At 44.9% G+C, this 26,882-nt stretch overlaps 1 protein-coding gene across 1 annotated transcript in view; it reads right to left on the reverse strand.

Moving 5' to 3' along the window:
* Window positions 1-661: 661 nt before the first annotated feature.
* Window positions 662-26,882, reverse strand: part of plch2a (phospholipase C, eta 2a) — an 82,262-nt gene continuing 56,041 nt past the window's right edge. Inside the window, 15 exon segments of the mRNA XM_056299740.1 lie at window positions 662-2,590; window positions 7,400-7,781; window positions 10,462-10,494; window positions 10,496-10,540; window positions 12,438-12,517; window positions 13,258-13,404; window positions 14,080-14,164; window positions 17,304-17,428; window positions 18,100-18,207; window positions 18,395-18,577; window positions 18,799-18,887; window positions 18,996-19,096; window positions 19,768-19,866; window positions 21,140-21,295; window positions 24,951-25,058. Of these exon segments, the coding sequence (XP_056155715.1) occupies window positions 924-2,590; window positions 7,400-7,781; window positions 10,462-10,494; window positions 10,496-10,540; window positions 12,438-12,517; window positions 13,258-13,404; window positions 14,080-14,164; window positions 17,304-17,428; window positions 18,100-18,207; window positions 18,395-18,577; window positions 18,799-18,887; window positions 18,996-19,096; window positions 19,768-19,866; window positions 21,140-21,295; window positions 24,951-25,058 (3,408 nt within the window). The 3' untranslated portion in view covers window positions 662-923.

A 26,882-nucleotide genomic window follows, 5' to 3' on the forward strand; every position in this document is an offset into this window, starting at 1 on the left:
TCTTGGGATAAATATTACAGTGCATAAAAGACATGCTGTCAACTTAAAAATGGCTAAAAGGTGTTGTCTGCCGCTTATTAAAAGAACACGGTTTTGGTTTGAGAGACGAGCCGGGGTGACGGAGTTAGCAAAACATTGACAGCTTCAGTCAAATTACAACGTTGGACAAAACAAAGACAGCAAAGGGAGACTTTTTTTTTATCCAGTATTATAACAATACTTGCCACCTATATTTGAAAGACAAGATATGCCTCCACATTCTGTATCGGACTCTACATTACTTTCAATATGACACAATGCCGCTATTTTCAAATACTGCTAGCCTGTGGCTAGGCTACAAATAAAGTCTTAACAGAGCTGTAAGATCTAATTTTTTGATTTATTTAAAGCATATGATAACATTTTGAATTTAAAAATGGATTTAATTAAAATCCAGTCCTTTATTGACGGCCTATTGCTGTTACTGTATTTCATCGTGTCAAGAAGAATAAGGATGCTCAAACACAAGAATAGGTCACAATCAAAATGAACAGTAATGAAAATACTCATGGGGAGGAAAGTTTTTTTTTGAATAAATTCTGGTATTTATTCCACATTTAGTGCTAATGGAAGAGAATGTTGTAATGGGGGCTTTTGTAAGAATTTATTGTGTCTAGTTCCGAGAGACTACATCTATATGGCATTGGCTTAGCTAAAAAAATGGAACCTTGCATGTCCTTAAACAATCACATTAAAGTTCATCAGTAATGTATCTAATACAGCTGAACAGAGTTTCATGTAAGATATGGAAATGTGTGTGGTGACGCACTTTCAGCAACAGGTTTCAAGACACACAACTTTATTTCTCCTAAAAAGATTTGCACTGGGTGGCGTTTCAAATGGGCTTCTGGTACAGTCTCAATTCCAAGTGAGTCAAAGCATTGTTAGAGCTTAAGCATGAAAAAGACTTCGTTGTTGTCAGTGTCTGGGAAGGACTGGGACGGTCTTGGGGAGGGGGTCTCAGGGGCGTTGAGTTGACTCAGCAGATCCATGCTGGCGCAGGGGCTCCGGGTCACGCAGCACGCACCCTCAGGGTTCCCCCGCTCCTCAATAGGGCTAGCGCTACTGCCGCTACTAATGCTACCGCTAATGCTAATGCTTCCATTTCTGCTCTGGATCAGGCCCTGTAGCCTCTGCCTTTCTAGAGCCTGCTTGGCCCTGTTAGCTATGTATCGCACTCTGCTTTGGCTCCTTGAGGATGTCCTCCGCAGCAAGGGCTCATCAATAACTTCCGCCTGGGACTCTCTATGCATTGCTTTCGGGGCAAAGTCGCTAGCTGTCAGTGGCTCCACATCTGTCAGCCTCCGCAGCTGCTCTGTCAGGTCACTTTTTGGCCCATATTTATTTGGGCTGTCTTTGCGATGCTGGTCCTTGGTGGGCCTGACAATGAAACTACGGCTTATACTGCGGTATTTGCTGTCAAAGTTACACGCAATATCGTCAGAGGTCAGGTCCCCCAGACTCTTGGACATGGAGGCCATGGCAGATGGGGCTGTAGCTGCCACGGAGGGTCTGTTGGCAGAGGAAGCAGCAGCAGATGACTGTTTCAGCCCATCCATATAGAGCCGACTCCATGTGTGTCTCCTTTGGGTCAGTCTCTTGGGCGATTCCACAGAGGCTTCCCGTGGTGTACCCAGGGGACGGGACAGTAGCTCATCTTCTGGAAGCTCCCCCTGCCGGAGATTGGGGTTTGACTTGCTCTTGCTGACCCACCCGTGGTCAAATGAGACTGTGGCTGATCGATGGCGGCTAACCCAAGGAGGGTCAGAGGTGCTGCTTGCTGTTGGCATTCTGACAAGGTTGGGCAGAGACAGATCAATGATGGTGTCACTGGATGAGACACTAGAAGAGGAGGACATACTGTCTCGATGACTTCCTGGGTCAAGCTTGCGCCACAGCTGGTCATTCACTGTGGCATCTATGCATACCTCCGGCACGGCTGAATGGTCTGGTTTAACCGTAGAAGTGGCTACCCGCACATGTCCCTCACTTTTTGCCCGCCTTACTGGTGTGGGTTGTGACGGGGTGCCATACAGTGCTCTCCTGACATGGGTTCTCTGAGTGACAGGGACGAGAGGAGGGTCAGCAGGAGAAGGTGTTCCAGGTAGCTCCACTTTGTGGTCAGAGTTCAGCTCTGTGTTATTCTTCCATTTGTCTGTCTCAGTTTGGCAGGCTTCCATCTTGCTTGGTATATGCACCATGGATGGCGGGTTGCCTTTGCTTACCCAGGGGTCTTGTGTGCTTCGTGTCGGGACAGTTTTGGAGGCTGGACCCTGAAGGGAAAGGGGTGTTGGGGGAAATGAAATGGGTAGGCTCAGGGTTTTTGTAGAGTTTGTAGTCACTTTGACAGTACTGTCCACCACCCTTCTTGACGGAACGGACGACGGGGATTCTGTCATTATTGCTGAGGATGATAGAAGTGGGGGACGAGATGAAGATGGTTTGTCAACTGGAGTGGAGACAGAGCGAATAAGAGAAGTGTCCCTGGGTTCTTCAGAGACTGTTGGAGGTGGTGGAGGAGGGGAAGCTGGTCTCTGCGCTGCAGCACTACCTGTAGGGAGACGAGGGACACAAATCAGTGAATTAATAAACACTGCATTCCTGAATAAAAGAGCACAACATACAACTGCCTACGGGACAGGAATCTTATCATACACTCAATGAACATTTAACTCAAATGTTGTATGATCAGGAATAGTGTGCAAAAACAAATAATGAATCATGTCAAATGAAAAACAGAAAATAGAGTAATACGTGTTTTATCAGCAACCACCACTCCCAATGACCATCAGTGTGCACAAAAAAAACAAAAACAAAACAAAAAAACAAATGAAAAAGTCTCACAACCTCATAACGAAATGAAAAGACCCGTTGTATGTATCAGGAGGATTCACGGCTTCTGCAGCTTATCATTTAACGTGAAGCAACAACAAAACACAAGGTTTTCAGCAGAGGACGTCCCCGCCTTTCTCTGCAACCCTCGTCTCTGCTCGGGCATTACAATAATGTGAAGAAAACAAACAGAAATGAACAGGCCAAAGTTGGACAGGAGCCCTTTCTACTTCTGCTGGTGTCAATTTGAGTTAATGCAGTTTTGAGACAGACATATGAAGGTGGTCAGAGTGAAAATGGACGTCAAGCCCTGGCTTTAACCAAGCAAAGAGTGGTGGTATGAGGATCACGACGGATGCAGGCAGGTTCACAAAAAGAGAACAGTGGTGGTGCTGAGGGTGCAGATGCAGAGGGTGCATTCAAAGGGGTTGTTGTTTACCTGGCTCTGGTCATCCCCTCAATTCTGCACTAGGAACAGAGAGAGCGTGCAAAAGGGACAGAATGGAAAAGGAGTTAAGCACTATTGGAATAGCAAGGGGAAAAAGGAGGAGAAAAAAACCCACTGTCATGACAGAGAAAGCATCATCAACAGGACACTGTAAGGTGACTCTTGGTTACTACACAAGATTTGTGCACAAAGTTCCCGAAACAACTCTGTTAAACTATCTTACACTCCCCGTCAACGCAACACCACATACGTTATTGTCTTCACCGAAATGGCAGCCAAGCGAGAGCTTTCCACTGGTATTCCAAACAGACGCCGCCGGCATCTGCTGTACCATTTCTTGAGGAGGTTAAACATGTGTTGCAATGACAGCAGTTACGCGTTGCACTAAATAAGAATAGGGGAGGCAGGGGAGAGTTGGGGAGTTTAGGAGCAGCTGGAGTTCATTATCATGTGGACCCACAGTGTCGAGGGGAAAAGTCTCTTGAAACTGGTCATGTGAAGTGGAAGGCTGGCGCCTCTCACTGTAGTCCAGTTAGAGACACGGTACATTTGAATTTAAAAATGCACAATTTTGCACAAAAAACTTTGTTAATACTTGACACTTTGACTGATGTGAGACACAGACGATCACAACCTGTTCAATTTTTCAATCTTGCACAACTGTCCTGACAACGGGTGAGGTATTAGTTGCTTTTAACCCTTCGAAGTTAACCCCACTCATCATATTCATCTAGTGCTAGTAGTGGCTTAATAATACTGATGCCAGAATGGTAATTACGAGACAGCAAAAATGTTCATTCCTGGGGCGTCCGGGTAGCGTGGCAGTTTATTCCGTTGCCTACCAACACAGGGATCACTGGTTTGAATCCCGGTGTTACCCCGGCTTGGTCGGGCATCCCTACAGACACAATTGGCCGTGTCTGCGGGTGGGAGGCCGGATGTGGGTATGTGTCCTGGTTGCTGCAGTAGCGCCTCCTCTGGTCGGTTGGGGCGCCTGTTTGGGGGGGGGGAGTGGGGGGAATAGAGTGATCCTCTGACGCACTACGTCCCCCTGGGGAAACTCCTCACTGTCAGGTGAAAAGAAGCGGCTGGCGACTCCACATATATCGGAGGAGGCATGTGGTAGTCTGCAGCCCTTTCCGCATCGGCAGAGGGGGTGGAACAGCGACCGGGACGGCCCGGAAGAGTGGGGTAATTGGCTGGATACAATTGGGGAAAAAAAGGGAGAAAAATCCAAAAAGAAAAAAGCATGTTCCTTCCTTTTGAACTTGCTGAAAGGCTAATATAAGATACAACCACTTAACACCACAAACAATAAGGAATCCATCCATCCCATCCATTACCTAAACCGCTTATCCTGCTCTCAGCGTCGCAGGGATGCTGGAGCCTGTCCTTCCAAAGTGAAATGTCACATTAAAAAACTCCATGAAAGATAATTCAGAGCTCATTTTAATGTGTGAAGTTTTGACAAAATGAAATATAATGTTATAAGGGCTATGTACTATAACCACTGAGCTATTGATAATGGTATCACAGTTTATGCAGTATTTGAATAATGGCAGAACACAACAACCATAAAAAAATAATCCAAATAAGGTTGTTAAAGCCATTTTAAAACCAAATTTGTTTACGGCAAAAATCATAGCAATTGTTAGAACATGTCATGTAGTCCTAAAGAATAATAATAATAATAAAAAAAAAAAACAGCCTACATCAGTCAGTACAATACATACTGATGAGCAAAAACATCATGGCCACTCACAAGCGAACCGAATAATGTTGATTGTCTCCAAATAAGGGCACATGTAAAGGTTCGGGCAGATCAGATGGTAGACCTAGACCTTCACCATTTGCCTGATGAAGGTCTAGCACCAAAACGTCGCAAATAAATTTTTTAACTGCAAGTTTGACAGTGTGCGGGAACTTGTTTGCAACTTTTGATTGGCATTTCCCTCTCCCACACAACCTGTCTCATGAAATAGATGCACAAAGTGATCTTTTCTGAATTGAGCTCAACAATGAAAAAATGTATTTTTTTCAAACTTAACCAAATTAAAAAACTTGTTCTCACACCAAAACGTTTCCCCAAGGGGTTGAACTTGTGTAAGCTTATTTCCGTCATATGATGAAGATTTCATGGCCAGGGGAAATGTGTGGTGTATAACAAACAGCTGGTGCTCATCATCATGAAGCAGACTAATCTTGGGGGAGACTCCCCTGAAAGATGTCACGTGAAGCGGGAGGCTGGGATCATTACTTCTATCAGCAGATGGGTCAGAGGCATTTCTTTTTGGTGTACTATTTTTCAGTGCTGGTTTGGTTCTCCGTTCTCCATCCATCCATCCATCCATTATCCAAACCGATTATCCTGCTTTCAGGGTCACGGGGATGCTGGAGCCTATCCCAGCGGGGAGACACCCTGGACAGGCTGCCAGACCACCAAACAGGGCCGACATAAACACCCATTCACACCTAGGGGCAATTTAGTACGGCCGATTCACCTGACCTACATGTCTTTGGACTGCGGCAGGAAGCCGGAGCACCACACAGACATAGGGAGAATATGCAAACTCCACACAGAGGACGACCCGGGACGACCCCCCAAGGTTGGACTACCCTGGGGCTCGAACTCAGGACCTTCTTGCTGTGAGGCGACCATGCTAACCACTGTGCCACCCTGGTTTGGTTCTATCAAGTGATAATGGGACCTACTAGATATCGTTCACAAACAGTCTAGGTAAAACTAGAACTTGTCCTATGAACTTTGGGTTATACACTTACCCGGATTTTCATCTGTTAAGGCATGCGAGTGGGTTCAGATTTTTGAGGCAAGGAATACAAGCAAACAAAAGTAATTGAGGTACACTTTGCTATACTTCTCAGGGTCTTGGTGAAAGCTAACTTTATAACAATGAGAAATGCATATGAATTAACTTAATCATAGTTTGAATCTAACCAATTCCACCTATACTAGCTACCTACACTACCTACAGCAAGTAAGAAACTATGGCTCTAAATAAGGGTAAAGCCACAATGTTCACATGGGATCACAGGGTAGGTATGGTTTACGGAGCTAGGCAGCAGGAGGACATATGCTCGTGCTATGAAGCTACAGTGGTCTTGTGATGAAGGGACTCTTATTGGAGAGCTGTACTCTGTGTAAAGGACTCACTATGTCTGCTATAGCAGGGACTTGGTGACTGCTAGGGAGGATTGCATGTTAAATCTTACCAGCGAAGAACAAGGGGGATTTAGAGCGCAACTCTTCCATTTTCTGGGCAAACAGGGCATTCATCTCCCGCTGCAGGGTGCCCACCGCCCTCTTATGGCTGTCGAGGACAGAACACGGAGGAAGCATCGGGGGCGACTCAAAGCTGCTAAGGCTGCTGAAACTGTCGCAGCTGCTAGCATCACTGAGTGATAGCCAGTCATTATCATTGCCATTTGCCAATGGAGCGGGGGTGTATCCACAAGCAGTGCCATAGTTTGGTGGTTGTGCATGCTGCCAGCGGAGGCTGCTCCTGCAGTCAGGTGTGAGAGGAGGTGCTGGCATGACGGTGTTGGGGAAACATCTGCGAGGTATGCTACAGGAATGGGTTCTCCTCTCTGATTGGCCAGAGTGAGGCTGGATGATCTGGGCACCAAAAGTTTGTCTGGCTTTGGCTCTGGGAATGGGCATGGGATTGAACTGGGCCTCTGGCTGTGACTTGAGGTGGGGCGGGAGCTGCTGTGGGTCGGAGTGGGCAACTAGGGGCTGGGGCTTTACTATAGGCTCTGGCTGAACCTGTCTGTTGGTCAAGGAGGAGCTGCTGTTTCTCTCCGGTTGCGCCCCGTCGCCGGTCTTAGACCCGTCTCCTTGTACTTCCTCAGCCTGACACTTCCTCTCAGTCTCTAGACTCTCTTTGGAGCCAATAACACATGTGATGCAGTTGGAAGACACCCCAACCTTGCCTGTGCTGCTCAGTGCCATGCGAGCAAATGCCCCCTGCTTCGTTTCCTGGGGGTTACGGAAGCGGGGGCGGTTTGCCCGTTTCAAGGGCTCACTCATGGGACATCGAGGAACAAAGTGCGGGATCTTACCTTTGCCCTCCTTAGGGTGGAAAGCCCCGTTGGTGTCAGGATGATCCCAGGTGCCTATGGCTTGGCGTGATGCCAGTGTGTCTCCGTTGCGGTGGTGTGGTGGCGTCGGCACTTGGGAGGCAGCAGCAGTGGCCTTGTCCCTATCCTCAGACTCTCTGTCGTCGCTGACGCCCTCTGAGCTGTTGTCTTTGGTGTCGATGGCAATCTCTGGAAAGCCCTCTTTGATTTTCGGCTGACCCTTGGTGGGTGCACTGGCCGTGCGGCGCAGGAGGTGGGCGCCGAATGGGTGCTTACGGCTGTGCTGTGCAGCAGCATGGCTGTCCAGGGAAGCTTGCTTTGGATTTCTGTGAAACAGCCCTTTTATGCCGCTGGCTGCCCTGGCCTGCCGATGAGAAGGAGAGAAAAAAAGAATGTTATATAAGGGTCTGATTGTTGATGCATTATAGCAATAATAACTTGGCAATTATTGCCAATGAACATGCTTAGCAAACAAAACCTAAAACAGAGACTATATCAGTATCCACATATTTATCCAAAAAATGTGCTCTAGAAACACTAAAGATGGCCAATTATCAGTTAATGCTAAAATATGGGTATCAGCGTGAAGTTTGCAGGTTGTTGCACAGTAATTTAAGTGGTTATTTAATCGTTATTCGTACTAAAAGGCTTTGAGGTTAATCTGGATTCAAGACATTAGCCACAATTTATTAGACACGCTGGGATGGAAGGTCTAGGCGTTTAGTATGCTGTACATGTAAACTGCAGTGGCGAACTGTTAGAAAAATAACACTAAGTGGGTAAATGCTTTTTGTTCTCACTGCAACAAAGTTCTACAAATACGCCATTTGTTAATTGGCGACTAAACGAAAAATCATAATGAGCATTTCAGACTAACAAAACTCTGTAAAAGGACCTGGAAAAATGGGGAATTCTTCAAAAACGGAAGTGAATCCTTTTTGTGAATGTGTCATCTACAGTGAGGGGTAACTTCTAATCCTACCAAGTCAAAGCGGCGTTATACTAAAAAAAAAGTCATTTTCAGTCATTAAACATCTCTCATTCACTTTTTTAAATGAAATTGGCTTCACCGTCCTGAAATTAGACTATGGTCACTTCACAAATGCACTGATGGGTGGAGATGCTCTGATGTCGTTTAATAAAGGTCAAAAGTCACAATGATCGGGACAATGAGGAAAAATGGTGTGAACGGTGAGCATGGGAACGACAACACTGATGATTCTGACACACAAATCCATTTCACAGTCAGCCTCACAAATGACACTGGGTGTTCTGTACCACTACATGGCCCGAGACACACAAGTGGACTGGCAAGTGTTGAGGGAACTTCAGGACATTTCATGGTGGGACAAATTTATTGCCAAGGACAGAAATCAAGAAAGCTTGTTTTTTTTTTTTTTACAATGCGAGCAACCCAATGTCATTTCATACACAGTGTGTGAGAAGTAGATCCAACCAGTCTGACTGACTGCTGATGACTGACTGAGTGGTAATGGTTCACTGGACATCTATGTAGTCGTCCAGCAGCCCACTGACAGTACAGACAAAAACACGGGACGAGAAGGAACAAAAAAAGTATGACGTTGAGTTAAAATAGAGAAAAATTGGCAAAATGCTGCAAAAAATACAGGGAACTGAGCATGCATTCATCACCAAACTACCAAACTATGCTACTCTGTAGTGTTTGAATCACAGCCGTAGGGGGAGCACTTCTGGCCTGAGAAACCAGACAGTTACAGAAACACTGGAATTCAACGGAGTAGTAAAAAAAAAAGTTAAAAAAAGGGGTTTTAATACTGGATATACTGTGTTGTGCAGTCATTTTAAAAGCTACAAATGGTGAATTTGTGTGACTGTGTGTGTGACACAGCTGACTCTGGGGGTCGCCACTGATCAACAGACAGCAACTGCTGTCGGGAAAGGTCTCTCTTCTGTTTTTTCCAGGGTAAAAAGCTATGAGAAGATTAAAAAAAAATGCAACAAGATTAAAAATAGGCAGCGGTGAAAAGAGAGATCGATGTCCTGGGATGCCCTGGAATTGTATACCCCTGCAGTGCAGCATGCTGGGAAAAAAGAATCTCGAGTTAAGGGGAACAAAATACTCTGAAAAAATAAGTCACTACAGCTCAGTCAGGTTCTGACTCACAAGCAAGCTCATCTCTCTCTCTAACACACACACACACACACACTCTCCTCTCTCTAACACACACACACAACTCTCTCTCTAACACACACACACACACACGCACACACACTCTCTCTCTCTAACAGACGCGCGCACACACACACACACACACACGCACACACGCACACACACACTCTGTCTCTCTAACAGACGCGCACACACACACACACACACACACACACACACATTCTCTCTCCTCTCTCTCTAACACACACACACACACACACACACGCACACACACTCTCTCTCTCTAACAGACGCGCGCACACACACACACACACACACACACACACACACACACACACACACACACACACACACACTCTGTCTCTCTAACAGACACACACACACACACGCACACACACACACACATTCTCTCTCCTCTCTCTCCAACACACACACACACGCACACACACTCTCTCTCTCTAACAGACACACACACACACATTCTCTCCTCTCTCTCCAACACACACACTCTCTCTCTCTAACAGACGCACACACACACACACACACACACACACACACACACACTCTCTCTCTAACACACACACACACACACACACACACACAAACACACCCACACACACACACACACACACACAGAAACCCACAAACACAGAGTAACGGTGCAGGCTAGAGACATTGGATCTACTTGGGGTCAATGAAGATGTCAAGCCTGTTTACAGTCATATTCACAACTCATGTGACCCATGAGTTGACTTCTTTTTGGTAAATGCTTGCAATCGGCTCACAGAAAGGTGTGCGGGGGCGGAGGGGGGAGGGTTACTTGAGTGGAGGGGGCTGGCAAAGGGGGCGGGGCATGTGGCGCATGCAAAATGCTGATTGGGTCTCACTACACCTGAGTTACGAGTGGCAGGTTCAAGGCTCCTAACAAATTCCTGCCCTCTAAATGCAGCGTTTGGACAAAGAGGGGTCCACTGAAATCACAAACAGACAGAGGAAGACAGCCGTCAGAGAGCAGGACAGCGAGACAGAGATATAAGAGGCGGAGGAGGGCAGCGCACAGTAACAGCTGAGACAGGAAGTTCAAGGTGAAGACAACATATGAACAACAACAGCATGGTCATATACGCCATGACGCTGGAGACAGTCGAGCACCCTGGACTACCACTGTCTCATAGAGGAGACGCCTCATTACGTAACAAACCTGCAAGTTAATATCAGAATTTTATCATTAACGTCCACATCATGACTTTTGGTTAGGAAATATATCTGCAGCAAATTACACAATTCATTCTCACATACTCCCACCCAAGACAGTCTTAGAGGACTGACATCAGTCCATCTGAATGTCCCCCTTATTCCTATGGTCCAACATAAACGGGGTTGCAACAACAAAGCAAGTGGGACGCTAACACCAAACAGCAGACTCCTTACTGTTTTAATAAGTGACTGAGTTATTATTCCTCCGATTCATATATTCTTCATTGCAAGGACTTGGAAAATCAAAAACTATTAACGATTACTTCTGAATCTCAATGAGTTTGATTATTTATTTACTCATTTACAGTGGTGCAGGGTCCCAGCTTATGTTTGCTAATTAAATTCCACAACTGTTTTTAAAGAATATTTTATGACATGGCAGTACTGGGCCTGTAATGAGGATAGATGTTATTGAGGTTATTATCTCTTCTTATCTATTTTTCTTCTTATCTCAGCTTATGTTTGCTAATTAAATTCCACAACTTCTAAATATTACTTTTAAATACAATACTTCTAATACAACTTTTAAATATATGAATATATCTTTTTTTATATATATAAATATATTAATTATATATCTCATATATCTTTTATTAAGGTTATTATTTCTTCTTATTTTATCTTTATTCATATCTCAGCTTATGTTTGCTAATTAAATTCCACAACTTCTAAATATATCTTTTAAATACAATACTTCTAATACAACTTTTAAATATATAAATATATCTTTTATTATATATAATATATATATATATATATTATATATAATATATTATTTAATATACGAATATATCTTTTATTAAGGTTATTATTTCTTCTTATCTTTATTTTTATCTCAGCTTATGTTTGCTCATTAAATAAACAATTTGTAAATTTATCTTTTAAATAATATCTTATGACATAGCAGTACTGGGCCTGTAATGAGGACAGATGTTATTAAGGTTATTATCTCTTCCAACATAATTCAATCATACAGCAGCAAATGTTTGATTGAAATCCTGATTATCAGTTGAGATATAGATTATAAACCATATCCCTGGCCCTTTCGAAATATTTTCAACCCCTCTTCATTTCATGTAGGTTTTCTAGACCCAGAAAAAGTTTTTTTTTTAGGACTTTTTGTTTTTCCCAGCTTGAGGATCTGAACGTAATGCTGATTGCTTTTCTATTTATTTTAGCAGTCATTAATGTTATTATTTTTATATATATATCTATTTTTTTGGGCATTTTTGCCTTTATTGGATAGAGGATAGTGGCGTGGCAGACAGGAAACAAGCGCAGAGAGAGATTGGAACGATATGCAAAAAAGGACACCGGCTGGACTCAAACCAGGGACGTTGCGGTTATGTGGCATGTGCTGTGACCATTCGGCTACCGGGGCACCTAGTAGTCATTATTTACTAAGACCCTGATCATAGTTTCCCTACAATCTCTCGACAAATGGCAACCATAGGTTGGACCGTAGGTGGACTGTGTTTTTTTCTGAGAGTATGCATATTTGTGTGTGTGTGTGTGTGTGTGTGTGTGTGTGCGCGCGCGCGCGTGCACAGCCCTTCAGTTGTTTTCTAGTCTTAAAGGTCGCAGTCAGCTGGTTGCCTTCATTGGACTTACCTTACCAGTGATGTCATTTACAGCTACATGAACAAAGATGGAGGCCTCCTCCATACCTTCCAAATACACGTGGCGATAACCTGCACACAAAGATATAGTAACAGCAGCATTAATCCATCCATCCATCCATTATCCATGCCGCTTTTCCCAACCGGGGTCACAGCATGCTGGCGTCTATGCCTTCAAGCGAGGAGACACCCTGGACAGGCCGCCAGGCCATCACAGGGCCGACACACACACACACACACACACACACACACATTCATTCTCACCTAGGGACAATTTAGTACGGCCGATTCACCTGACTCACATGTCTTTGGACTGTGGGAGGAAACCAGAGCACCTGGAGGAAACCCATACAGATACGGGAAGAACATGCAAACTCCACACAGAGGATGGCCAAGGATGACCCCCAAGGTTGGACTACCCTGGGGCTTGAACCCAGGACCTTCTCGCTGTGAGGTGACCGCGCTAACCACTGCGCCACTGTGCTGCCCCGCAACATTAATCAACAAGCAAAAAGCTGTCAACAACTGATACAGAATTCAAACTAACATAATACGCACTGCAACATGCGAGTCCCCAGATATAGGTAAGAGCTCCTTGCCAATAGTCATTTGATGCATTTTGTGTGTTCTTCCTTTAATTTAACTGATCCCGCAAAGTGAATGTTCATGTCTATGGAGCATAAAGTATCAGATGTTCCGATGGAAGTGTACACGCCGTGGAGCTCTGGAGCACGAAGGACTCCCGACATAGGATCGGCTCCATAGAAAGCCTGTCAGAGACGGACATATCCGATACCTTTGCAGTACCTTACCTGGCATCATGCTGCTGAAGGCGATGGTGCGTTGGCCGATGAAGTCTTGCCCGATGGGGTCATGGTCCCAAACCAGGAAGCGTACAAGGGCCAGCTCGGGCATGTGCAGGGTGAAGACTAAAGTCTCCTCCCACATAGGATTAAAGCCTGGGAGAGACCAGGGAGCCAAAAAGAAGAGGGCGGGGGGAGGAAGGGTGGGGTGGGCGGGGGGAGGTATAAGGAGAGGGTAGATGAAGGACAATGGGGAAAGGAGAGAAACAATGGGGTAAGTAGGCATGTGAAAGGTACAAGCGGCAGGGTGCAAGAACAGTGAGGTGAGCTCAGAGCCGTGGTTAGAGAGAGAGATGGAGAGGTAGACAGATAAACCATTAGGCGAGAGAGGGAGAGAAATTGAGATAAACAGATAGAGAGAGAAAGAGTGGACAGCCCAGGAGACAAGAGGAGCAAGTTAGATAGAAAGCTCAGCAGTCATGAATAATTGAAGCTGTGTGTGTGTCTATGTAAGCAGACAAAGAGCTAAGCTAATACATCATAGATTAGACCCATACAGACAGACAGCTTGGCAAGTGTGTACACATATAGGAAAAGAGAAAAAACAGTGATATACCACAAATGTCATATACACCAAACCAAATATATATACCTAATACAGACACACTTGAGTGTCCTGTTTAAATGACGGATTCAGCAGTGTACCAAGCATTTAAGGTTTCATCATCATCGACAACAACAACAACAATATCATCATCATCATTCTCTAAATCATACGCAAAATATTTTCTGAGTCAGAAAAAAACGATAAGGTCCCAGTTCTTTGCTCACCATTGTCGTCCACCACCCTGGTCTGCTCCTTGCAGCAGTCCACGGGCAAGCCAATGATCTCCACCTCCACAAAAGGATCAATGATCTGACAGACAGACAGGGGGCACAATAAGCCTTCACATACTGCACAGAAATTTCACAAGTACTAATACTGGTGCACTGTGTGGCGCTCATTCCACCCAAGCGACAGCAAAACTTAAGATCCTGCAAAGTGTATTTCATCAAATGTATTACAACATCATAGCACTTGTGATATTGCAAAATACGCTAGACAAATATGTCATGTCTGGCTTCTTCACCTATGTGATTTCAAGTACCACTCCACTCAAAAATATGTTTTTCTTATTTTTGAGTGCCACAGATACGAATCAGTACAGTCAAGGCCAGACAAACTGTAGTTTATCACTACAGCGCTGTTTCACACTCCTCTACTGGAGGAGGCGCTGTCTGTGCACTTCCTAAAATCTCAGATTCAGATGTACCCCGGGCAAGCTAAATTTGGTACATCACAAATCTGAAAGCCAATCACTGTCTAATATGCAAACGCAGGCAAGAAACCTGAAACCTCCTGTGCAGAGTGGACTTGTCAGTACAGAGAGCGAGTTAGCTTTAGCATTAGCATAGTGAAAGTTTCGACAGCAAACATGTTAGAAGTTGCAGTTTTTGGCTGTAAGCCGGACCCTGGAGCTTCCTTCCACTATCTATAAACAAAAACCCACTTTAGTGCTCAAATGGTTGGAATTTATTTACAGACATCGGGCTCATATGCCTAGAAACCAGGAAGGACTGAGTATCTGCAATGCTCACTTCAGTGAGGAGTGTTTCCATAACCGAAGGCAAAAGTCACTGGGCTTTCACTAGAAATTGGTTTTGAGGTCTGATTCTGTGCCGATTATTTATCCTGGGACTGCATGTCACAAGCTAACAAACAACATAAACCAATAAAAGATGCTAACTGCACTTACCATTCTGACACGTCTGCTAGTCGACGGGTTTTGTGCACAGCAGAGTCTGAGTCTGACTGAGGCTCAAACATGTATTGCTGAATCTCCCCGATGTTTGCTCCAATGCAACCCATCTTTAGCAAGGCTTTAATGTCTGTAACACCATCTTGTGTATTTTCTACCAGTCATGTATTGGCAGTATTTTAACTTTCCCCTTTATTTGTCTGTTTAATGGGTTATCTGTGAAGGACAGGAACAGCCTAAACAGTATTGTAAAGGTCTGCTCCGAGATAATCGGACTTCGGCAGAGAGACTTGTGCTCCCTCTGGGAGAAACATGCGGCCCAGCATGCAAAAGGAATTATTAGCCAATCTGACCACATCCTGTCCAGCGAATTCACTGTAATGCCCTCAGGCCGGTGCTATAAAGCGCCCCCTAGGAAACCAAATCACTATTCTAAGTCCTTCATTCCTTCTGCTATCAGGCTGTTGAATGCTGAGAGTAGTCATTTTAAATGAATGCTTTATTTTGTTTTAAACCACAATAGTTGGTTTATACCTTTGTCTGTTTTTTACATGGCATTACAATGGAATGTAACGTGCAATGCATCTTAGGATGCTTCCTTTATTTATCTATTTATTCTATTCTTTTAACTTACGTGAATTTTTATCCTTCACCTGGTCCTCACACAAGTCTGCATGCATGGCCACATGAGGGTGCCAGTGTGCATCTGTTGCCCATGTTCTGATCTGTCTATTGTCTCTGACAGACTGATGATTAGTGCTCATCTGTGAGTCTGTGTATGGTCTGGGTAGATTGTAAAACTGAATTGCCCTTCTGGGAAAAATAAAGTTGTCTGAATCTGAATCTTGATGCGCACCGCTCTTTCACCTGTCAACCAGCAGTGGTGGTGGGCGGGGCTTGAAGCCTGTGACATTTGCGTATTCATAGATCCTGAATTTCTCAATGAGAGAGAAAGTATGTGCTTAGAGCCCCTTTTCAAAGTTTTTTCTTTTTTACTTTTTATGTGGGATAACCACATTAAACAATATATTAATCATCTCAGAGGATTTTTACAATTTAAAAAGTGTCTGGAGGGGTACTTTAAGAGCAAACTATCAACTTAAACATACAACACGTGACTTTGGAGAAATGAGCAAGAGTGAGCTAGATTTTTAAAGTACACAACCAAGAAAAACCAAGAGAGGGACTCTTATCTGCTTCCTCTTTCCATCCTGTAACCCCTCATTCCAAACCAGGATAATGACATGTATCAGTCTGCTCATCATAACTGGATAGACTTGTATTGTTATTGATAATCCAAAGGAATTGAATCAAGTGCAACTGGACTTGGTATATATCCGTGAAGACGTTTCGCCTCTCATCCAAGAGGCTCCCTCAGTTCGTGCCTTTCTGACTAGACCAAGCTAGTCTGATGAGAGGCGAAACGTCTTCACGGATATATACCAAGTCCAGTTGCACTCGATTCAATTCTTTTGGATAACCATGACTTGGATGAATGAGAACATTCGCAGACATGTTATTGATCATCTATGCATGTTTTTCTGAAGCATTCCTGTACTTATAGGTGAAGTATTTATGCAGATAAAGTTATCTATTTTCAAAGCAATGACTGTCTGTTCACCTGTCCACAAGATCCTTATCAACGCTGTGAGAAAATATAATATATCACAGTTTATAATCTATGCCTGTTAAAAATATTCTTTTAGTTATACCAACACTGGGCGTGGTTCATGAATTGATGTCTAGATTCAGGGCTTACCCAGGCTCCATGTTTTCTATATGAAATGAGCTTGAAGGCTAAAAACTCCACAAGTGTGTAAGAACAAATTTGTGCTCAAGATCATCTACTGAATGAGGCCCATTCTTCCTGTGAAGCAGCTTTTCTTCTCATAGCCCACAAGTTATAGGTGAAGCAGACTGCTATTTTCACTTGGCCAGGGAGGCAAGCCTGTTGTAAATGGGCCTCCACCCTGAGCCAACTGCTCAGTATGCCTGTCGATTGCATGCACAAAGTTGATTGACAGCCAGGAGACCCGTCCCTTCCCTTTAAGCTTCTCTGATTGGTCAGAATGGTGAGGTTGGTTGTGAAAGTTCAGAATGGAATAACTGCACGGCAGCTACACCGGTCTATGAAACACACACACTGCAGACTGTGAGCCAGCGTGTCCACGTTAAGAAATGTTTTGGAGAAATTCAAAAAAAAAAATCTTACATACCAAAGCTTTAAGAGAAAATGTATGAATTTGTGTGACCTACCTCTCCCCTATCCCCAAGCATGGAGTCTTTGGGCTTGGGCAGCTGCTGTCCACTAATGATCTTCAGGACCAGCTGTTTCTTCATCTGACCTGGCAGGGGATCTTCCAAGTTGGGGTTAAAGGCACCTACAAAGAACAAGTGCAGGATATAACTCATTCGCTCTATTTCACAAAATAACTTGCAATCATCTTGGCATCCTGACAGTTGAGGATTACAAAATTAAATTCACCACAATTTTACTTTCTCATATTGCTTTGGAATCCAAGCTCAAAACGTGTTGTCTTCTTTTTTTTTTTGGATTCCATCCCCCTTTTCCAATTACTCCACTCTTCTGAGCCGTCCCAGTCAGTCGCCCCCCCCCCATCTGCCGATCCGGGGAGGGCTGCAAACTACCACATACCTCCCCTGATACATGTGGAGTCGCCAGCCGCTTCTTTTCACCTGACAGTGAGGAGTTTCACCAGGGGGAGGCAGCACATGGGAGGGTCATGCTACTCCCCCCAGTTCTCCCCCCCCGAACAGGTGCCCCGACCGACCAGAGGAGGCGCTCGTGCAGCGACCAGGACACATACCCACATTCGGCTTCACACCCGCAGACATGGCCAATTGTGTCTGTATGGATGCTCGATCAAGCCGGAGGTAACACAAGGATTCGAACCAGTGATCCCATGTTGGTAGGCAATGGAACAGCCCGCCACACCACCTGAACACCCACATTTTGTAATTTTTAAAGCTAAAAATAAGTTCAACTCTCCTAACAAAAAGGACTCGACGAAAACAATTTGCAGTGGCTGACCTTCACACATCAGAACAGGCTTGATGATGTAGCCACAGTTGCCGTTGCTGTAAAACTTGGCCCTGTTCAGCTGGAGGACCCGACCCTCTGACTGGTAGTTCAGCGCAACTGAAATCAAATCAATTTGTCACCGTCAATATGTTGATCTGCTCCTGTCATGCACTGGCTAGCAGGTATTCTCAGAATAAAATATCAAGATGGAATAAAATATTTAGAAAATAAATGGTGCTAACTGGGAGAAATACTCTGTTCTGTTAATCTTAAATGTAGTCCTAAATGGGTGCATCTTCTGTACCGAGCTGGGATCCGGCGTTCCAGAAGGGCTGGGGGTTGAAGTTGGAGGAGTCTACGCGGTATGAGGACGGGTAGATGCGGGAAAGCTGTCGCTGGTTAAAGTGGATTAAAGCGTTGGGTTTCTGCTGCATGAGCTGATGTGCCTTGGTCTCACTCAGGGAGGACACCTGCCAACTGCAGCTGTCTGCAGGGGTAACAGTTTAGAACCACAATGCATTTTGATAGCAAGTTGGTTATTTTTAATTTCTAAGGCATCTGCAACATTGTGAAAAACTGTTTTTAGACTCACCATAGACTACTTTCTAGCCATACGGTTAATATTTGTCAAAAGTTCGTCACTGGAAACACATACACAACCACCCAGGTTAGTCACCACAACCTGTCCCAGTGAGTAGACCTCCTTACCTTGTGCTTCAATATCCTGGAGGCCCACTGACCTGGTGTACTTGACCAGGTCAGACAGAGCTCTAGATAGCTTCATAGTCTTCTTCTTCCTTCAAGGCAAAAAAACACAACAAAAACAGGTCAACAGACAAAAAAGTACACTCACTTATGGCAAAGCACACAGAAACTGACAATGTTTCAGAGTGTGTGTTGCATACTTGCTATGGTGTAGGGGGACACGGGATGCGCTGCTAGTGCTTTCTTGGTCAGTATCTGTGTCTTCAAAGCTGGATGTCTTCTTCAGCTTGGATGTCTTTTTCTAAAAAGAAAAGCAGCACATGTCACTCGGCTGTTCATATCCCTCCACTGGCTCCCGGTCGCTGCCCGCATCAAACTCAAAACCTGGATGCTCGCTGACAAAACAGCAGCTAAAACAGCTCCCGTCTACCTGAACTCCCTCATTCAGGTCTACACTCAGTCCCACTCACTACGCTCTGCCAATACTAGGCTCCTGGCACAGGGGCATCCGGATAGCGTAGCGGTCTATTTCTGTTGCCTACCAACATGGGATCGCCGGATCAAATCCCCATGTTACCTCCGGCTTGGTCGGGCATCCCTACAGACACAATTGGCCATGTCTGCGGGTGGGAAGCCGGATGTGGGTGTGCTTCCTGGTCGCTGTACTAGTGCCTCCTCTGGTCAGGCGGGGTGCCTGTTCGGGGGGGAGGGGGAACTGGTGGGAATAGCGTGATCCTCCCACGCGCTACGTCCCCCTTGTGAAACTCCTCACTGCCAGGTGAAAAGAAGTGGCTGGTGACTCCACATGTGTCGGAGGAGACATGTGGTAGTCTGCAGCCCTCCTTGGATCGGCAGAGGGGGTGGAGCAGCGACCGGGACGGCTCGGAAGAGTGGGGTAATTGGCCAAGTACAACTGGGGCAAAAGGGGGAAGAAGAAAAAAAGGGCAAAGGAGCAGCAGTGAGCCGTCTTACCTTGTGTTTGGCGAAAGTACCCATGAAGGAACGGCTAGCACGCTTGTTGTTGCTGGGGTTGGCTTCGTCAGCTGTGTCTGTCCCATCGTCACCTTTGCCCTGGAAACAAAAGAGAAACTCAAGTGTCAGCGCTCTTTTCTCTCCATCCTTGCAACCATGTTGGAATGGTTAAACAAATGTGCTTAGTGACTGTCTTTCAAGCACCCCAATTATTAATTTCAGGTTCTGTCTGAGGAGATTCACAAAGTGACAAATTTGTAATTGTTCCGTCGAAACCAACAGAAATGTGCAAGGAACGAGCAAAGAAACAGTTCAGTTCAATCCACACGAGCTTTTTTTTTGTACCTAGTCAACCTACTGTGTTTTTTCCCCTACTTTTTCTCCCCAATTGTTACCCGGCCAATTACCCCTTGTCCAAGCCATCCCGGTCGCTGCTCCACCCCCTCTGCCGATCTGGGGAGGGCTGCAGACTACCACATGCCTCCTCCCATACATGTGGATTCGCCAGCCGCTTCCTTTGACCTGGCAGTGAGGAGTTTCACCAGGGGGACGTAGCATGTGGGAGGATCACGCTATTTCCCCTGGTTCCCCCGCCCCCCGAACAGGCACCCCGATCGACCAGAGGAGGCACTAGTGCAGCGACCAGGACACATACTCACATCCGGCTTCCCCCCCGCAGGCACGGCCAATTGTGTGTGTAGGGATGTCCGACCAAGCCGGAGGTAACACAGGGATTCAAACGGGAGATCCCTGTGTTGGTAGGCAACGGAATAGACCGCTATGCTACCCGGACACCCCCATCAACCTACTGTGGTTGCCTGCAAACAGCTTTAGTAGTTAAACACATCAGATGGTGGGCTATGAGTGGGCATATGTAGATTGTGGTAACCTATGAAGTCCCGCTTCGCAAATCAAGGTAATAGGCTTGTCAGGGTACAACACCTAGCTTAACCATATCAAATACTTTAAAATACTTTAAAATCCTGAAGCTCTTCTTTTTTTAGTACTAACACCTGATACCTTGGTGTTTGACCATTCCTAATCCCAGGGATTTATCTGAATTGAAACTGAGTCGCTAGCCGAATTTAAAAACATGGGTTAACCTGGGTTTTAGTTAATGTTACTGTAGTATCTGTATCTGTGTATCTGATCTATGAGCTTGTGCTGGCCTATCTGCTTGTTAGCTGCAATAATATCACTTTTCTCTTCAAACTCGCCCTCTTCTTCTGCATATTCTTGTGCTGTGGTGGAGATATAAACACCAAGAGGTGCAGCCCAGAGACTTCCACTTAAGCATCTTGTGACTCTCATCACAGAGACAGCAAGTGAGATTGGGTGTTGAGCGAGAACATGAATTGCCTCCTTCCCTGACCTTGAGGCCGGCCTGGTCTGTGGGCTTTCCTGTGGACGGCAGGGCAGCGATGGTGAAACTGTCAGGATCCTCTCGGTCTCTGATCTTGGATTCTTTCATCAGGTTGTCCAGCTTTTTCTTGGCCACGTTTTCCACCTGCTTTCTGTTTGCCGTGGTCTGAAGAAGGGTGGGAGACGGAGTGAAGACAGAGAGCAAAATAAAAAGAGAGAGAGAGACAGACGGAGAGAAAGAATTACAGAGATATGTCGATGGTGTGACGTCAAAAACGGAGGCAATGTGCCAACATTCACAGCACCCCCACTCTTTCAGCCTTGGTTTCATAAATAACTGAAAAGGCAACCTACCTTAATAAACAAAACTGCAGAGTTTTGAATATTTATCACTGGGTTATCCCAACACACTTAAAACAAACCCTGACAGCTTGTATATAGTAGACTGTAAGCATCATAGTAGTGTCTTAACACTAGAACGACTGGGATTTCACTCCTACCTAAAACGACCATGGGCGGTCAAAATGACCGCCAGTTTTTAAACTCTATATTCTGTCAAGATAAACACCAAATTGAGATATTAATGTATTGCATATGTTAGTATGTCTGTTAGGAAACGACTGACACCAAAATTAACATTTTAACAACTTTAATACTATTTTTCAAACAATTTAAAATGGCCCCGGTCCAATGCCTATAAATACTGCAACGCCTCGGTGGTAGTCATGGTGCGTCGGAAACGGCGTCTGTACCCAGACATGTTGGCAATGATCAAAAATCAAGTTTAGACTATTTCTCTGCACTACAGAATGCTAGTGTGTTTCTAGGACAGAGCAATGAACTTCATGAAGGAAATGATGCGACCAACACACTTCATAAATAGTGACATGACCCACACGATCACGCGCAAATTACGTGCAGTCATTTTGACCGCTCATGGTCATTTCTGGTAGATCTTACCATAACTTTTTTTGCGCAATTGAGCTAAAACTAATTTTAATGCAAATATATGCAACTTTAGGAGCATTCAGGGAGCGGCAAGTCTGTACCTTTTCCCCCCCCTCAAAGTTACTAAACTTTGAAAATCCAAAACGGTCAAAATGACCACCTTGGTCGTTCCAGTGTTAGACCAAATTGTCCTGTTTTGAATGGGTCAAATAATTTTTCAGGTCATGTTGTTGTTATATAAAAAAAAAAAAAATCCAAGTGGATTTCCTACTGCAAAAGAAACCCTTGTAAGATTAAAAAAAAAGAAAAAAAAGAAAAAAGAAAAAAAGGCCTGGTGGGAACACACCAAAAAGAAAGCAACCATCGTGCGGCATCTTCCAGGAATGCAGGAGTAAAGATCTCATGGAGGGCCCAAATGAAGCAAGACACGTTCTGTTATGCAATGCAAGGGCTCCTAACCACTTGATGGATGACAGTGTTAGCAATACAAGCCATTCAAGTCATGAGAGGATGATGGAGAGTGACAGAGGAAGATTATGCAATAAGGGTGGAATGAAAGATCTCCTTGGTGAGAGAGGACTTAAAAAAAAGAAAATAACACATGCTTGTTTTATCCACTGGGTGGCATCATTCACCTACAAATTAATGGAGATGGTGTCAGTTGAATGCAAAAGGTACTAACGCAAGCCAAAACCAAATCTGCTGCATATCCTTCCACCGGCTTTCACCTTAAATGTTCCTCCCTTTCAAGAAAAATCGTATGAGAATGCCTTTATGGGAGTAAATCAACCATTGCAATGTCACAAACTGCTCATCTGTGCAGCATAAAAATAAACTTTTGCATTTACCATAAGTGGAACAAGATCTCAAATCCAACATCATAATGAAGATAACATTTTGTTGGGACTGAGAGTTTCACAGGCAGTATGACAGAGCATGACACATGACGTGATCCTATCTAAAAAGGTTAAGAATGGTCATGATATACAATACCTTCCACTTTGGAAGAAGTACGCAACATTGAAAGGAAAGAAGAGAGCAGACAGACAGAGAAAATACCACGAGAGAGAGAGAGAGAGAGAGAGAGAGAGAGAGAGAGAGAGAGAGAGAGAGAGAGAGAGAGAGAGAGAGAGAGAGAGAGAAAGTAAATGAGAAGAGATACACAAACACAGAGAAATGAAGAGAAATTCTGATTAACATTCTCGTCTCTTACTGCAGCGGTGAAACAACATTGGGCGCCCAGAAATGCACCGATTCAATGAGTTATTATTTTACTATTATTTAGAAAGGAGAGGGAAAACAGGATAAGCGGAAAGCAGTAAAAAGAAAACAAAATGACAAGGGATTAAAAGAGGTAAATTGGATGGTATTTATACCTACAAATTACAAACAAGACAGGAGATAGCCCTGCATGGAGTTCATGCACACTCACTGGTGTGCACGTAATTTGAGGGTTGAGTAGTAATTGAATACTAAAAATAACACTGGGCGTCTAAATGGGCTTCTATTGCTACCTTAAGTACAAAAACACCTTTGAAAAAAAATCATCCTTCATAGCAAAATTTTGGAAAATCAAGTTATTATTTCAGATATACGGTTAAATTTAAAATCCATATTGGTTGTTTATTTGAAGTGCAAATAGATTCTGCACGGGTGATGTGCTTGGTAAAATGGTGTAACAGAAAAACATAGCCCAGACCACGGTGTTCAGTTAGATTGTTATTATAGGTGAATATTAGGTGGATGTTTTTCCTCATCTCCAATAACTTATACAGCATGCAAATATCAACAACTAATTTCTTAATCCAGTCATATCTTATTTTATGTTCTACCTCACATTTATGGACAAAATGGATTTTTTTAAAATTACTTTTATTCCCCCCTCTTTTTCTCCCCAATTGTACTTGGCCAATTACCCAACTCTTCCAAGCCATTCTGGTCACTGCTCCACCCCCTCTGCCGATCCGGGGAGGGCTGCAGACTACCACATGCCTCCTCCGATACATGCGGAGTCGCCAGCCGCATCTTTTCACCTGACAGTAAGGAGTTTCACCAGGGGGATGTAGCACGTGGGAGGATCACGCTATTCCCCCCAGTTCCCCCTGCCCCCCGAACAGGCACCCCGACCGACCAGAGGAGGCGCTAGTGCAGCGACCAGGACACCTGCCCACATCTGGCTTCCCACCCACAGACACGGCCAACTGTGTCTGCAGGGACGCCCGACCAAGCCGGAGGTAACACGGGGATTCGAAAAGGCGATCCCTGTGTTCGTAGGCAATGGAATAGACCGCCACGCCACCCGGACGCCCGGCAGAATGAATTTGAATTGATAATCTATATATGATCATATCTTCTTCAGCAATCAATATTTTGTTGGTTATGAGACTCTGAGGTCTTAAAAATTAATATTCACCAAATACCTAATTTCTCATCTCACTCTACCTTTGGAGGAAGGATTTCAGTAGAATTTAGACATTAATATTCCTGTCATTTCACTGAAGGCTTCCGAGGCAACTGCACATTAGTTCAGCTTTTTACTGCGTCGTTACTTACCTCTAAAACTTCCCCAATTTTTAAGGATAAATGTTAGTTATCCTAGCCAGTGAATGTTTAAAATTACATGAGAACACTTTGCAATGCAAATTAATGTTTCTCGCCATCTCTTTATGGGTTGTTCCCTACAACCTCAAATATTGTAAAGAAATGTTAAAGCAACTATAAGTAATTAGATTACTAATTTAGAGTACTGGAGAGAAATGCATTGATGACTACCATATTGGTAAAGGGACTGCTAAAGACATTTCACAGTGAAGTGAAGACAAATGAGGTGAACAGCACCTCTAGTAGTGGGAGCAAGAAAAAAGGGAACGTACATCTCCGTTCATCAGCTTACAGTCGTCGTCCATCTCGTCAGCGCTATCCTCATCCGACACGTCTCCCTCCTCTGCATTCTCGTCAATGTTGGGAGGCAGCTTCTTACCCTAGCAAAGAGAGAGATTATACAAATTATACGAAGAAAGTCCAGATTTTCTCGGAGGAGGATGCGAGGTTGTGGTGTATATTAGTCATTTGTTTCAGAAATACAACCGGTGTTCCTTCCAGGATACTTTTCCTGTAGTTCCAACAACCAATAAATTATCCAAAAATAGCATTTCCGTACTAAGCTTTTTGACTTGCTGTGATTACACAGTGTGATTTAATCCCAGCAATTTCCAATACAAGGTCCTTTCACTCTTTTTTTTTACCTTTTAAAAACTGAAAGCCTCAATGTCACAATTTGTGGTAGCATTTGGAATAATGGGGAAGGACTTTTGTGTTGGCAGGACACCGGTGTGTTGTTATACTTTTTGCTTTTTACGTCCCTCAGTCACAAGACATCACAGTCACAGTTGTCATATATTGATGGGAAGATGGCGGCGCAAATTCATGTTTGCGGCGGCCTTGCTCAGTACCATCCAGGCAGTGTCTTTGTCCACGTCTGTGTCTAAGTTTGTCTTCGTTTGATGGCTGGGAGACCTGGTGCTGGATCGGCTAGGAGAGCTTGGTCTGCTGCGTCCTGTGGGCCCAGGGACCACAACCCTGCCTGGAGCTGTGCCCGAAAGATTCAAAAAAGGACTGGTTGTTAAAATCCCTAGTGTTTGCATTGCAACAGACTCAGTGGAGATCAAACTGGAGATGTCTGCCAAGGTGACATTGCCACCACCAGGACACATCATCAGTTGTGTACCTCAGCATCACAGGGTGTTTCGGCCTTTTATCACAAGACACCCTCCGCTGAGGCAGGCCCACCACAGGTTGATCGGTCCTGGGTGCGTGACCTGTGGTTAGCTGTTCACCCTGGCAGCCCAGACGGTGTCTCTTCTTTTGAGCCAGATCCAGTGGCTAGTCCTCTCAGCAATGTTGGCTAGCTCTTTGATCACTCTCCTGTGGGCCTGCCCCCTGACTCCTAGTTCCCTGAGGAGTTTTGCTGTGGAGCTGGAAACAAAGCCCCTACAACCCACCTCCACAGGGCGCACCTTCACCTTCCAGCCTCTGTCCTGTGCTTCGGCTGCTAGGTTGGCGTACCGCAGCTTCTTACGCTCGTACGCTTCATCAACTGCATCCTCCCAGGGGACTGTGAGCTCAATGATGTAAGCGAGCTGGTTAGAATTGGACCAGAGGACGAGGTCTGGTCGCAAGGTGGTTGTTGCGATCTCTGTCGGGAAGATGAGCTTCTGGCCTAAGTCCATTCGCATTTCCCAATCCCTGGCTGAGTTTAGTGAGCCTAAGTTGGGAAGTGAAGGGTTGGCCTTCAGTGTATCCCCCTCTCGAATGAAAGCTGGAAACCGCCGGGGCCCTTCCATGTTGTTGAAGGGTTGGGCATTGATGGAAACCCTCTTGCAATCGAGTTCAGCTGCCAAGCACCTGAGCACCTGATTGTGTCGCCAGGTGTATCTGCCTTGGGTAAGGCTGGTCTTGCAGCCAACCAAGATATGCTTGAGGGTTGCTGGGGCTGTACACAGGGAGCAAGATGGATTCTCTCCAAACCAGAGATTTAGATTTATGGGAGAGGGCAGGACATCATATGTGGCCTTGATGATGAAACTCAGCCTGTTTGATTCCATGCTCCAGAGCTCACTCCATGTGAGTTTCCTCTTTTCAACACCCTCCCACCTCATCCAGCGACCCTGTTTGGCTTGTGCTACGGCTTTAGCACATCTGGCTGCTTCTTCCTGTCGGCGGACCTCCTCAATCACCATAGTTCGCCGTTCAGTAGTAGTCGCCTTTTGCCAGGTAGGTGTTTTTATTCCCAGGCCAAGGCCGCC

This window comes from Lampris incognitus, chromosome 2, assembly GCF_029633865.1.
Source record: "Lampris incognitus isolate fLamInc1 chromosome 2, fLamInc1.hap2, whole genome shotgun sequence".
Taxonomy (NCBI): Eukaryota; Metazoa; Chordata; class Actinopteri; order Lampriformes; family Lampridae; genus Lampris; species Lampris incognitus.